At 35.6% G+C, this 15965-nt stretch overlaps 1 protein-coding gene across 3 annotated transcripts; it reads left to right on the top strand.

Annotated features, from left to right (window-relative positions):
* The first annotated feature begins 153 nt into the window (after positions 1-153).
* BicD (Microtubule-associated protein Bicaudal D) lies at positions 154-15693 on the top strand. 3 transcript variants are annotated; one of them, XM_011062038.2, is made up of 8 exons: positions 154-1320; positions 3506-3646; positions 4108-4944; positions 5431-5577; positions 5817-5849; positions 6579-7011; positions 7352-7606; positions 8413-15693. In XM_011062038.2, exons 1-8 carry the CDS (start codon positions 1117-1119, stop codon positions 8691-8693), a joined length of 2331 nt encoding a protein of 776 aa, XP_011060340.1. In that variant the 5' UTR covers positions 154-1116; the 3' UTR covers positions 8694-15693. The 3 variants fall into 3 exon arrangements, with proteins under 3 accessions (XP_011060340.1, XP_011060342.1, XP_011060341.1); XM_011062040.2 differs by lacking the exon at positions 8413-15693 and adding an exon at positions 7887-7996; XM_011062039.2 differs by lacking the exon at positions 5817-5849.
* The last annotated feature ends 272 nt before the right edge of the window (positions 15694-15965 follow it).

The raw sequence follows: 15965 nt of genomic DNA, 5'->3' as shown, positions 1-15965 counted from the left end.
TACATGTTTTTATCTACGCAGTTGTTATCGACGATTGACTTGGCTGCTTATAAATACTTATGAATGAGCTGATACAGGAGGGAAACGAGTGAATGGATGATCGAGCGAGCTCTATGGTACGCCTAGAAAAAAAAACAAACAACTGCGTAAATAACATCCACGTGTCCTCAGGTAGGCGGCGAGAACAGCCTCTTATCGATGCGGGGTGAAGAGAACGAGAGAGAGATTGGATGGTCTCTCTATCATTGATATGGACGAGCGGAACATCGAAACGAGTTAAAAGCATAGAACTTATTGGAACGGGAATAACCTATCCAAGCAATGAATGGAAGGTGTGAGCAACATCTGAGAGATAGAAGATGTATTCCGTATATATTTCTATCCTGTTCAGTAACTTCTTCTTTCTGCGCATGTGCCCAAAGAGGACAGAAATATCTTTCTGTCCTCTAGATCTCGCTCACAGCTCGACATCCGTATTCTCCTTCCACCACTATAAGTTCTATGGTTAAAAGGCAGAATCGCGGAACACGCGCATCCGGTTGTCGCGTGATCTCGCCCGTCCACCCACCCACACCTCGCACCCCGAATCTACCCGAATCATCATCGCCGTCGATCGCCGTCGTCGCGACGCGCCGTCGCCGCATCTGTCAAAATCGGCTCGAAGTGTCACTCGCGGTGACGATCGGTGATGATGTTATGGTGGCTCTCGCATCGCAGGTAGAATGTGAAAAACCGGAGGACAGGTGGGAGTCGTAGGAGAGTCTGGAGAGTCCAGATTGTCCAGAAGAATCGTGCACGTCATCGAAGACAGAAGGACACGACACGAGGCGTTGGGAAAGGACAAAAAAAATACGTGGATTAACCGAAGGATGCGTTCACGCACGGACGGTGCAACCACGGCGACCGGCGTCCATTCGTCTCATTCGCGATAACAACGAGGTGCTGGAGGTGGTGTAGGGGAGCGACGGAGAAGAGGGAGGAGTAGGGAGAAGCGGGAGTAACACGAGGAGTAGCAACACCGGAGGGGAGATCAGAAGAGTCTTCGTTGTCGTCGTCGTCGTAGTCGTCCTCGTCGTCGTCCTCGTCATCATCAACCTCGTCATCGCGCAGGCAGCAATGGCCGCCGTCGACGGGATCGAGGAGCTGAGGACCGAGATCGAGCGTCTGTCGCGTGAGCTCGACTTGGCCTCCACCGAGAAGATACAGTCGGCTCAGTACGGACTCGCACTACTCGAGGAGAAGTCGGCCCTGCAGCAGCGATGCAACGACCTCGAGGCGCTCTACGAAAATACGAAGCATGAGCTGGAGATCACGCAGGAGGTTAGTGCATGTCTGGAACCTTGAGTTTGTTTTTTTTTTTATTTTTGTCATCCTGGACCGCATTGGAACTCTCCTCGTCTCCCTTTTGCCAAATGTTAAACGTATCCCTGGTGAAAAAATTCTTGTATTATCTCAATAAATAATATTTTGAAGAATTTGTTGTACTGTAAATTCATGAAAATTTCTGAAAAGAAATACTTTGAATTTTTTTATTTTTTATAAATTTTCGTCTAAAATTGCAAAATAATTAAAAATCTTAGAATTTACATGTGTAATCTGACAAATATTTTTGGGTTGTAACAACAAAAACAGACAAAATATATTTTACTTTTCAAAATAATCCTCCTTGATGTTAGATTTTATATTATATTATTATTTAGACTTATTATTTACATAACTCTTTTGTTAATTGTGGCTGATAAAGACTATGATTAAAGTTGAAATTATTCCACTTACAACATATAATTATTACTAATTTTTATATTATGTTAATACCTCATACATGCTCGGCTTGGCTTATTATTATTAAGTTGTATTTGTTGGATGATTATAATTATTATTATTGTTATTATTGGATATTTACATCATGTGTTTTCCATGACATCAATATATTTCGCATATCTCGATACACGTGGTGTATTTTCTGTTCCTACTAGACTGTTCTAGAACTCTCTTTCTCGCTTTAGACAAATATTAAACGTATATCTATCTTACTTTAAGTTCAAAAAGTGTACACGCTAGTTCAGCCACAAAAAACAGACCTAAAGTCTCAAAACATTTTAAAGTTCATAGTTGGAATGCTATTCAGAGTATTTATTACGTTCCTGTGAATATCCTTGAAAACGTTTTAAGTTTTGAAAATAACAAAACCTATTCTACAATATGCTCTTTGTTTCTTGTTTCTTGCTTCTTCTCCCTTTGTAACCATTTTATCGACAATTGTATTTCTTGCCATGTGTTTCCTATTCTTTCAAAGTTCATTAACTTTTATCTCGAACGACAAAAAACCAGATAAGAAGCAAAAGGACAAGATATAAAAAAATAGCAAAAAAACAAGAAACAGAAAACAAAAAGCACATTGTAGAATAACCATAAAATCTAAAAAAACCAGGTTCACAGTTTTTGATAAAGATATAAATTGTTAAGATTAGCCATCCATTTTATTTGTTAAATCTATTTTCCTCGAATTTCATGTTGTTCCTAAAAAAACATCATGAAAGGTAAACATTTTCAAGACGTCGCAAACATTTAAAGAAATGTTACGAACAGCATTAACAGCATAACGTATGGACTTTAAAAAAAGTTTTGAGGCTTTGTATCAAAGATATAAAATATATTGATGTCATATCATGAAAGATACTTTGAAAGATAAAATGCAATTTTGTTATCTGAGATCCTTATCTGTTCCTTTATTGCAATCACACATATGAAAAATTCTAGGAAGGATATAGACTGTCTCAGCACTTCTGAAAAATGTTTTAATTCTTATATTATAAAAATCTGAGAAATTTTTTAAAAAGTTGCAAAATTATAAGAAACTTTAAAAAATTATATAAAGAATTTAAAAAAGTTTTACCAGGAATATTTATTTTACTTTAAGCACAAACAGTATACACTAGTTCAACTATAAAAAATATATCTCTTTTGGGACCGACTCTGTCACTCGACACGCCCGTGAGAGAAAGAAAATTTATTCTGCTCTTGCGACAGTTTGCTTGGCAGTAGCGATTAATGTGTAACGAATACAAATGAGACGTGGGCGAACTTTTATTACTGTATAGTAAACATTTTACATGGAGCGTATGAAATGAGTATGTGGAAAGAAATAGTGTTCCTTTTTCTTGGAATAGAATAGGTAGGAGGAGATAGAGTCAACCATATTAATTTGACTACAGGAGGAATGTGGAGTAACTCATTCAGTGTATCTGCTATTGGTATTACCCAATCAATATACGGATATCTATATTTAGTTATTTAATCCGGAATGCCATTTTTGAAAAGAATACTTATAAGATGCTAATTGGATCTATTTTTTTAATTTTTTTATTTAGAATTTAGTATATTCGCTGAACAGTCTTGAATAATCGGTCTTATTATTCTTATCACTTGCGTCACGTAAACACATTTCTTGTATAACGATGTATATTTACTCTTGACTTAAGTGCCTATTTTTTCGTTATTTTAGGCGTTAGCAAAGTTTCAAACAACTACAAAAATAACAGCAAAAAGCGGCATCGAACAAGAAGAGAGTCTTCTTAATGAGAGCGCCGCTCGGGAAACGTCTTTGCAATCGCAGATCATCGAATTAGAAAACGAAACAAAACAGGTTTGTATCAAGTCGGCAATTATCGACTTTTGCAAAATAGAAATGCATTTTAATTCAGTATCGTAATTCAGCAAACAAATTGTCGCCAAGTTGACATCAAACTTATTCAGAGTTGGTGATAAATTTGATACCATTCTGTCAGCTATAAGTTTTGATTTTGTTAGCACACCTTACATACATAATCAGACAGGAAATTGGCAGCAAAAACTGAGCAAAGTTTTGATCAGTTTTTGCCGTCAATTTACTGTCAAATTATTAGGAAGCTTTGCACGGTTTTGTCGACAGTTTGTTCTCATATTATGTCAGCAGATTTTCTTACATATCTGTCAGCAATTTGTTAACAATATTGAATATAACAGAATTTGCATCAAATTTAGTACCTTTTTGTCGACAGAATTTTTAGCAAGCATTTGACAAAATCAGTTTTCGACAGACTTTGCTGAGCGGGAATTTGTTTTCAGTTACGGCATGAATTGGAACGGGTGGAGGCAGAGCGTGATCACGCGCTGCAGGAGCGCGAGGAGGTCGGGAAAGATCATCAGCAGGCGGAGACGGAGCGTAAGTCGTTGCGAACGGAATTGCGGGAGTGTAGATTCCGCGAGACTCGTCTGCTTCAGGACTACTCCGAGCTGGAGGACGAGAATATCTCATTGCAGAAGCAAGTGTCCGGTTTGCGGTCAAGTCAGGTGGAGTTTGAAGGTGCCAAACACGAGATTCGACGACTCACGGAGGAGGTCGAACTGCTGAACAGTCAGGTAGAAGAGTTGACGAATCTGAAGAAAATAGCAGAGAAGCAGATGGAGGAGGCGTTGGAGTCTCTGCAGGCCGAACGTGAAGCCAAATATGCTTTGAAAAAGGAACTGGATCAGAGGATCAACAGCGAGTCGATCTATAATCTTAGCAATTTGGCGCTTTCCATTCGAGGCATCACGGAGGATCAAACGATATGCAGCGACGGTGAGGATGACTCGCCTGCGCTGCGTAGAATCGAGGCGGACTTAAAGACTCAAGAACCAGGCACATCTGCAACCGATAAACAGGTTGATTTGTTCTCTGAAATTCATTTGAACGAATTGAAGAAACTGGAGAAGCAGCTAGAGCTCGCGGAGACCGAAAAAGCCCATCTGACGCAAAATCTGCGCGAGTCACAGTACGCGGTCGAAAAAAGTCAAGCGGAATTGCAATCGTTCGTTGCGCGAATAGTGCAGCTAGCAGCGCATGTGCAATCGTTACATCATCTTCACTCGAAATTGCCGGAAAAACAGAGTGAAGAGACGACGTTAGATAAACTCAATCAGGTACATTTATATGTATATGTCGCCGCAGAAAAATGACGCAAGTAAAAAATTAACGAATTTTTGAATAATGAAAAGAAATCAATCCTAAAAAACTAATATATTTTTGTGGAAAAAATGACAATACATTGCTTATATGAAAAAGTTCTATAATTTTTTGGGTGAAATTTAAGAATGTAGTGTTTGAACTGTGAAAACTCATGATATATTTTTCAAGAATACATTATAATTGAAAGTATATATGAAAAGAAAGTGAAGTTATGCATATTCTATACATATATCACTATTCTAATTAAAACATTATTTCAGAAAGAATTAAAAAAATATTCTACTAAAAAGTTGCTAATTTTTAAACTTGTCACTTTTCTCAAAGCGATAATATTGTTTTTCAAAAATAAAATAATTTTATGACATGAAGAAAACAAATAAAAACTACATTCAGATATTTTGCTATAAAACATTATGCTAATGACACTACTGTTTTAACAGGCCGTTGTGCAATATCATCAATGGAGCACAATGTCCGCTCGCGAGATTAATCAGTTGCAGAAAGATCTGTCCGAATTGGAGAACGGATTAACTGTGTCAGATTCCACACAGCAGCTAAGAACGGAGCTAACGAATTTGAGGAACAAGGTACACATTTATCTATATCTTATTACGTTTCATGAAATGTATTTCTAACAGCGTTATCGCGAAACTTGCAACAAAGGGTGAAGGTATTAGTTAAAAACTATACTGTTGTAAGATATAAAAAGATATGAAAGAAAAAAGAACAGAGTTTGCTAGTGGCAAGAGTATAAGTGTGTGCAATAAAACTGGCGCAATTATCGCGTAAGAATGATAGACTTTGAACAGAAATTGTGGCGTTTCAGATACCCGAGTCAGAGAAGAGCCTTCGAGAAAAGGTTGGGTTACGTGTGGTCCCTTTGACGTATTTACCAGATATTTTAATAACAATTTGTCTTGTTGGCTCCTCTAATGATCCGTACAATGATACTCGCTTCTCAGTGTCCTAACAGCCCATATATCGCTTCCTATCTATGATATTTTTCATATATTTAACCGTACATGTTTTCGAAGCTAAACTACTGACGAATATTTATTCCATTAAATGTAAATCCACGTGTGAGAATAATCTTATTCCTCTGAACGCTATAAATAAATTCATTTATGTTTTCACACATGGATTCTCGCATCAGCGCATTTGAACGAATGTTACTATCGAGTGCTCGAAAGAGACAACGTACGGATCGTAATACGCTATGCAACATGGCTTTTGAGATAGAATGCGCTTAGAAACGAAAAATCAGAATCGATCACTTTCCTTCTAAATCTAAATTTCGTGCGCATCTAACGTAGCATGTCGGTCGGAACACGCGAGCCTGTTTTGCACGAATGCTCGAAGAAAGAAATCATCTATCTGTACATTTTTCGCAAAATCTCCGTACTGCACTCGCAAAATTGCGAACTGTGGACCCTAAACTACTGTCCGATTACTTAATAAATTCTATTCTCAAACTCATCTCACGAACGAATTTCTGATAAACACATAGTACCAGACAAACGTACCTAACGCATTTATTGCGACCTGGTAAGGCGCGTTCGCGTATTCAATACTTACCCCTTCGTTTCAGCTCCTGGACACGGAACAGAGAAGTATGCAACTCGAATCAGACGTGTCCACTTTGTCGAAACTCACCGCGGAAGCAGGCGGTTTTCTTGATTCTGCTCAGAACGACCTGCAGAATCTCTCCGACGAGCTCGCGCAGCTCTATCATCACGTATGCACCGTTAACGGCGAGACACCCTCGAGAGTAGTGCTGGACCATGAAAAGTCGGAGATACCCGAAAAGGAAGAGGAGAATGGCAAGATGGATTGGTGCAGGACTCTATTCAAGACCGATATCAAGATTAAGGATTTGGAGAGCCTCAGCAAGGCGAAGGAAATTGCGAAACATATAGAGACCGCGATGGACCAAATAAAACATCTCAGAAACGCCGTAGAACACACGATCGAATTATCCAAAGTCAAAGGAATGCAATCCAATATTTGCAACGTTTGCGAAGGTAAGTACATCTTGTACTTGATGAAAAGCTTGTTTTTATTTTTTAAGTGAATAAATAGAGTAACCGCCTAGGTATAGTTTTCTTTAAAACCTTGCTCTAAAAAAAAATACTGCCCACATGCTCAGATATCTTAAAGTTCATTATTTTTATTTTAGTAAGAAATATAACTATATAAAAAAATTAAAATTTGTTCGGTGTGTTCTGGGCATCTCACCTACAAACAATTTCTACGTATCTTTCTGTGTACTTTTTACGTATCTTTAAACCATCTATTTAATGGTTAATATGGACGTAATTGAATTTTGTCAAGTAATTTATAATTTTAACTCAATCTTTTCAGCGTCTGTCAATGAGAACAAAGCAGACGTAACAGATCTTCAAGAGCAAGTTATCAGATTAAAGGCCTTGTTATCCGCTAAACGAGAACAGATTGCCACGTTAAGAACAGTGCTTAAATCAAACAAAAATACAGCAGAAGTAGCGTTAACGAATCTGAAGAGCAAATACGAGAACGAGAAGAGCATTGTTAACGAGACGATGCTTAAGCTGAGGAATGAGCTTAGAATGTTGAAAGAAAACGCCGCGACATTTTCGAGTGAGTATTTAATTTCTGTATCTCTTTTTATCTTTTCTACGCGACTAGGCGTCTTAATAATTTAATAGAAAAAAAGAGATAATAGTAAAAAGAGATATAAGTAATTATAAATATATCAGTAATTTTCTTGCCCTATGAATCTTCACTAAAACCAATTTACTATCTATTTGTAAAATATTTTTACAAAACCTATCATTTATTAGTGAAATTTAATAATATAACTTTTTTTATTTTGTCCCACTAACACATGTTTACTAACATCAATTAAATTGGTTATCAGTCTTAATGAATTCGTTGCTGTTAATACTATGGGGTATCGCGATGGATTTTTCAAACTCTTTTATTCTCTGCCATAATTATTGTATTACATAAAAATTACCAAGCATATAACATTTAATTATCTGCATATAACATTTCCCTCCTAAATGTGACTAGTCATTAAGTCTATCTTTTTTAGATGAAGTTCTTGCATGGTTCATTTTTCTTCTTTTTCTTTCACAAGAAATTCAGCTAAAAAAAATAGACTTATTATCACGCTTCACATTATTTCAGAATTACTTGAAGCAGTAAGCCTTCTACAACAAGCCAGAGCCTGGTTTTTGGTTGACACATTTTTAATTTGTGCCATATTTTTCTGCCATTTTATATACATTATATGTAAGGATGCTACCTTCCATTTCATTAAGGAACCTGATTCATCCTTCATCTTCGACAGGGAATTCTGATATGCTTCCAATTCCAATAACCCTTCATTTCATTTGCTTATCTCTACGTCGTGTAAACCCTGCTAACCATGCGCTGTCCAGGTCTGCGTGCAATGTTCGCTGCACGCTGCGAAGAGTACGTGACGCAAGTGGATGAACTTCAGCGGCAGCTTACCGTAGCGGAAGACGATCGAAAGACGCTGAACCAACTTCTGCGCCTAGCAGTACAGCAGAAGCTCGGTCTCACCATGAAGTTGGAGGAGCTCGAGGTCGATCGGGAGTTGCGCAACACCAGGAGACATGCCGCCGGCGCGAACGGACGCGGTAGACCTCGACTGTCACAACAGACGAACCGTCCCCACTTAGGCAGAGATTTCTTCTAGAAAATGATGAAGATGTGGAGTAAAATATTCTGAGAGAAGCGAGAATTTTGAGAACCTTTTCAAATTTTTCTACTGCTCGTTGCCAGGCCCGTTTTGCGGGTCTGGAAGACTCTAGTGAGTATACTAATTGTCTTCTTCGTCTAGAGAGAACGTCCGCAGTCTCGTTATCCGTAATAATCGTTTCGTCGCATTGAAAAATATACGACGCGTATTTTTACAAAGGGATGAACGGGCACACGTGAGTGCTTGAGAAAATGAAACAAGAGGAAAAAAAGAGAGAGAAAGGAAACGATGACGCCGTCCTCACTGATACGGGGGAGAATCGCGCTCGGTGAACGGGGGAGTAAGGGCTGCGTTTTGAAGGGCTTCGAAATGTTCAGTTTTACACCCCATGGATTTTGCTCCATATCATAGAGTCTCTTCAGGAAGCTCTGCCTTGTGTTACCACTATTGTTAGTAGAGGAATTTAGGAATTATAAAGGAGGATGTAGAGATACATACTTTCGTTGACGGCGCCCCGCTGTTCGCGGAGTTGCCACGTGCGTGTTTAATGCGAATTGTACGTTCCGCGATGACGCGCGTAAGCGCGTGTCAAAACTGTTAAATGCATTAAATCAGCGCAAGCGTTCTATTGATATATTCTCGTTTTTATTGTATGGAGAGAACACTACGTTTCAGACGTTTCGATTTGTCGAACTCTATTATCGCTTTAGCACGCTTATTTATTAACGCTTTATGTAATCTAAATGATTCAAAGGATTTCGTTGATGATCCGTAATGTAGCATAATAATCGTCTCCGGAACGTTTCATCGGACAAAAAGCATAAAAGGGGATGCACGGCGTAAGAAACGTTTGTAAGTAGATAGCGAAAAACGCAGGAATTTTACATCGCATACCACATAGAGACAATATTAAATATCGCGCGTGACCGGTAGCATTTATAATCAAAGTAGCGAGATGGAATGTCGTAGATGCAAGTAGATTTGAAAATTTTAAAGGATAGCAGAATAAAATACACGATATAGGGACCCATCTTCCAAATAGTATCACCTCAGGTCACACCCGGCACCCGGCTGCATCAACAGTCTACTCATATGCTCATTTGTTTTATTTTACCGATTTCTTTCCGCCTGTGCAAAACGTTTTACGACGTTTTATCCTTGTCGCAGGAATATTTTAGTATGCTAGAAACGGGACGATCCATGCTCTGCGTTTCGAAGAGAAAATAATATTACAGAGAAACATACATAAGACTAATAATAATTTTGATAGCACAAAATATTCTATGAATACTTATTCTTATAAAATATAAATGTTCTTAACATTAATTAATTTCAGAATATTCGAACATGTTTTATTTAAATAAAGATTGTTTGTGCAATCATTTTACATACGTAATATTAAAAAATATTATCACAAATTTTTTTACATTTGTTAATCGAAGTATAATGGATTAGCGTGGCATATTTTTTTTATACATACATATTTTTTAAAGATTACATATTGCCAATCTTGTCGATTTTGTCCTCAACTTTGTATATTCCGACATTTTAATGCTCTTTAAACTTGCTTTAAACTTTAAATATCATAAGGTATTATATATATATATATATATATATATATATAATATATATAATACAAAATAAATGTAACTTGTGAGTTTTGCGTAAGACACAAGCAGCAAGCATTTCTCATACACATATTTATATTATGTTTGTAGAAGATATTTAATTTTTTTAAGTGTCTGAAAAAACATTTTTTTACAATTTACAAAAAACATTTTTTTACAATTACATTTTTTTTAGTTCATAGCTTTACTTCATACAATATTGCTCAAATATGGCAAATTCTTAACGCGATTAGATATAAATATAAACCACTTTATTATTTAAATCAAAGCACATTGATTCTTATCAAAAGAAGCTTTTTTATCTTATGTTAATATTACTTGAATATTAAACTTACGTTTGCATGAAGAACAATGGCCATAATCTACAAACAAGCAGAGCAAAGCAAACTAGCTGTCCACGTGTTCAAAATGTCAATGGCTTTTCTAATGATCATTCAAAGTTAAACCCACCTCTTGTGTAAATCGCTCGAGTAAAAGTCTGAATTACGTTGAAGCCACGATTAAAAATTTTAGCTTGTAGGCTTATTTTATAACTTTTAACGACAGTTCAGTATCGTTGCATAGCTTTTTCACTATATAAAATGCGCAATATCTTTTGCTAGTAATAAAATCATCGTTAAAAAGTTACAGAGTAGGATTCGAGTATTATTTTATTCTTGTTGTTTGTTAAACAAGGATAAAATGATACCTGGGTGCATTCAATTGAAATTTTTGAACATAGCTTTACTTTGGAGGAGAGTTGAAGGAAACTTAAACGACTTTGGGTGCGTTCGCTTTTTACGCTCACATGCATCATTTCATTCTTGTTGTTTATCAAATATTAAACAAAAGATACTTACAAGTGCTATGAGCTCAAAAGCAAATGCCTATGAGGAATACCCAGTTGGAAAATCTGAACTCACTCTAGAATGTACAAATATTTTTAATAAATATTTATAGAACATTTATAGAATGTTTGTGCTATCTGAAGTATGCTATCTATTTCGATGTCGCAAGAAAGAATTTTATAAATTTTAGACTTATCAAATTATAATTTTGGACAGCATATTTTTTTCTCTTCGAGCTGCGAAGTAGATTGTTTCAGGTCCAAGTATCCAAGTAATGCTTTTTTTTCTCATCAAAGATCGATATATGTTATCTCGTTGTTAACTCTGGAATTCACGCGGTAACATGTTCTTTCGTTCGCGATTTTGTTATAGGAACGGCATAAACATGGGCTCTAGATCATTTACGTTGACTTCTTGGCAGCTTGTTGAACCTACACCTATTGTTCATTAGAAGTTAACTATTATATTGAGTTACTGTACTAAATGCAGTTACTCGATGTACAAGTTTCGTCATTTGTTAAGTTATGTTTATTTATATTTTTATGTATATGTTTTCTATTGTGAAAAAGACTCTTCGCAAGGCAATTAACACTTGACGCATAATCATCGCTGATCTCGTTCGACGGGGTTACGAAATAATTGTTTCAACAAAGGGGCACGCGACGAGAGCTCTAATTACAATTTTATTGATTACCGCTACTTGTACTTTCGTAGGAGTGTAATTATCGTGGTGAATATACTCAGCGCAACTCGCAGGATGCTCTTTTATCTCGATATGTTCTAGATACGTCGTGTATCACACACACATATATCTTTCTAGTGATATATATGTATAACTTAGAAAAATTGCAAAGCGAATCATTCCAATCAAGACAACCGATTATGTAATTCAATGATGGAGTTTCGATGAAATATCGATCATGTTAGTATTTTATAAATAATTGTTGTCATTGTACATCATATTGTGATGTACACACAATTTAAACAATGTAATGGAGCGTCCTGCAAGATAAATTTTACATGTATACACCATAAATAACGTCATGGATTTGTCAGTCAATCAAATTTGTTATGGCGGCTACTACTATTGTCTTTATTATCATTGCTATTATCGATATTATTGCTGCAATTGTGTATTTATTATTGTAACTATTGTCTGTCGGCTTCGTCGCGATAGGACAAATTACCTAAAGAGAATTTATCGATCGTTTATCGACTATCAATCGATTGATCAGTTGTCGCTATTATATTATATCTATATCTTGTAATTATCGCGTCACCTGTGTCTACGACGCGTGTCGTGAATGAAGACACTATTTCCCGTTTTATACAATTCAACGTCGATCATATTTTATTTCGGAATAAAGCCATTTTTCTCAGATTTTTATTTTATTCGTGATTTATTTCCTTATTTTATGTATCTTCTTTTGTACTATTAGTTTATTATTATTAGTTAGTAGAACGATATTAATTACTTACACTTTATTAAGAGATTACTCGCGCACTAACTTGTAACTTGTAGCTTATTGTAATAACTCGATTAACGGTTCTTACCTCTTTCTAGATTTTAAAGTTAACGTCGAGATAAGAGGAGAAGAAACTCGTTTTATCACTTTAATCTACATTGGTGCAATCGTCTCTGGACAGTTAATTTTATCTGTTAATTCTAATTCCTAAGTATTAATCTGCGAGAGTAAAAGTGAAGTGGGAATATTCGTATTTAGACGCTAGACACAGGTCGGGCTAATTTGTGTCCACAAACCGAGCCAGTCTCAGACCACCGTCCCTTCCCTTTTCGCCTCGCACCACCGTCGGGAACGAGCCAGGCAAAAAGAAAGATCTTTCCGTTTCTCGAGAAAGCTGTCCTCACTATTTTTCACGAGAAATTTCGTCCTCGACTCTACCTAGCCGTCCGCGCTGCTCCACGCGACTGGAGCGTCAAAGAGATCTGAATTAATCTGTATTGTAACTACAAAAATAATTGTTATTCGGGAACTGTGCATAATTATCAATGTTTAATAGCTACGTTACAATTAAACGAAACTCCAATATTTATCTTTTACAGTATCTTATCTCTACTGATAAGATAATTGGTGCGGTTTCTGTGCGGCTGTATTCCAAAATTCACTGCCAGTTCTGAAAATCTAAATGAACGCAAACTATAGATTTTTTTAGAAGTGGTAGTAAATTTTGTAACACAATCTGTATTATAATTGCATCTTCTTTTCTGCTTCTTGTTAATTGTCTGAAAAGATGTCTGAAAAGATAATGAAGCACAATTTCCGAAATATTTAAAAATAATGAATTAAATAGTCCAGTCGTGGAAGCGCACACCTTCGACAACTTTTGCCAAAAACAATTCTGTCCTTTCGAGGGATCGACACGGTCTTTCTGTACATTTACGTCCTTCACAAAGTTCCTTCACGTCGTAAAAGATTGCGTACCGACGTCGTGAATTTCTATTTGCGTTATTTTATTGCATTATAATTATTCTGAAAAAAAAATCTTTAAAAAAAGAAATCCTTCCTCAGATAACTCACTCGTCGGGTTTTTATAATTATCGATCGGCATTTCGTTTTAATAATCCATATTAATGATTTTTCCTGCCCATATCTTTTAATCTCCTTTAAACTCTGTAAATCATATTTCCTGAAAAGGATCCTAAAGAGTACGCAACCGAGTTATTCATCAAGTTCGTATTTAAGATTATTAAGCTGAAGAGAAAAAAGAAAAGAAGAAAAATAGAGCAAATTTTAGACAAATCCAGTGAAGTAACCTAGACAGAAGACCAAGAAGAAGGTACATCGTGAACAATAATATCAGGATCTGTCCGTCAAGGATTGGTAAATGGATGGCGGACAGATTTGCTCAAGGCTTCCACAAAAGCTCTTATTGCGTCCCGTCCGGTGAGCTTCCCGACGGTGGTGGGTTTAGATCACGATATGTGAGACTAGAAGTATAAGAGAGAGAGAGAGAGAGAGAGAGAGAGAGAGAGAAGAATGGGACTCAAGTAATGAGTCCGATTAGCTGTAACGGCGTAGACTAAGAAATTAACCGACTGTGTATAATGTGTGCTGGAATTATTATCTCTAGGAGAATTCCATAGAGAACTCTCGATGTAACGACGGGCGAGTAAAACGTTCCGACAGACATCGAGATGCTGCGCTGAAATTGGGTCCATGTTGCATTTACGCGAAATATTTTTGCACTTTGTCAATCAGAGAGTTGGAGAAATTATTTTTTAGCAATAATTATACTGCACGACATTATCAGAAGGTACATATTTCGTATTTTTTTACTGTAACCAGCCATTTCTAAAATACGTCATTGTTAATATAGGACATTTTTATATGGCACTAAAAATAAAAGATTGTATCGATTTTTTTAATGCCTTATGACTATACGATATTAACTAATCGGTATTCGCGGATCCATTCGTGGACTTGAATATTTTCTTCGGCTACGTTATGAAAAATTGTTTAGAATAAATATTCTTTGCATGATTTTAAGTTACATAATCTTATTTCTCGAATTTTGAAATTTTTAATGTAAAAAATTAATTATGTTAACTTTAAAGATACATTAAAACTAAGATACTAAATTAAGGGTCAATTTTAAAATTAAATAAACAAGAAAAAGGATTATAAACAAGAATAAGGATTATAAACTCAAGCAAGATAGTTGAAGTTTAATATTATAGAACAATAATATAGATACATTAATGATAAAGAAATATTAATTTAAAATACATTGAGCCCGCGAAAATAAGAAAAGTAAATTCGAAGCAAATATCGATTAGGATTAAATATTAATTGCTATTAGAGAATATTCGTATAGCTTAATTAATTTGATATTCCACGAAAAATAAGTTAATTGTGATTACTAATGTCAATTGCATTTACATAGATTTATGTATTAATTCTTTGACTTAATATGTAAATTTTTTAATATATTAACCAGCGAATATAAATAATATTATTTAATTATTTACGCTCTGTTCTCGATTGTAAAAGAAAAAGAAAGATCTTTGTAGTAAAATTTGGAGCATGGACCCAAAATATTGTACATATTGTAAATGCACTCTTTACGACATTAATAATATATTGTCTAAAAAACGTACCAACATCGCGCAGATTAACACGGACGATTTATACATACACACAAATATTATACGAACGTCAACGATCATAATTATATTTTCTCCGTAGCTACAATAGACTGTTTAACGTAGAAATGATCCCGGAACCAGCTGACATTTATAGCAATCTCATGATTTTTTTTCTCCTGCGTTTATTGAGGATTAATCGGTACGGAGATGCCAGTCATTTTAAATCAGCTCAGAAGTAGCTGTTAAGTAGATGTTCAGTGATTATTATTTACAAGAATATATATAAAAAACAGAGGAAAGACAAAAGAAAGAGAGAGAAGACAAGATGCGTATTCAAGCCACACCTGGAGTTGACTTCATCAACAATGGTACATTATACGTAGTAAAAGATACTTTTTGTAACATAAAATGAAATATAATCATTTGTAACAGCAGACTGCAAATTAATTTTCTAATCTTCTTTATCCTTTTCTTTTTCATTTTTTGTCTCTTCCTCTTCTTTTCCTCTCTCTTTTTCTTCTTTTCTTTTGTCTCCTCTTGTTATTATTTAAATATTTACACAATGATATATTTTTTTAAGATAATATCGAGTTATTGATAGTAAGAAAAAAATTCAATTTCCAAATGTTTATAAAATGTATTCAATGTATTAATTTTTTTTTATTAATGTTCATTCAATCGATTTATATTACGTTATTATCTTAAT

This window comes from Acromyrmex echinatior, chromosome 12 (assembly GCF_024713525.1).
Source record: "Acromyrmex echinatior isolate Ae372 chromosome 12, ASM2471352v2, whole genome shotgun sequence".
In the NCBI taxonomy this organism is placed as follows: Eukaryota; Metazoa; Arthropoda; class Insecta; order Hymenoptera; family Formicidae; genus Acromyrmex; species Acromyrmex echinatior.
Note: the sequence above shows the minus strand (reverse complement) of the source record. Positions and strands in the feature narration are given on the sequence as shown.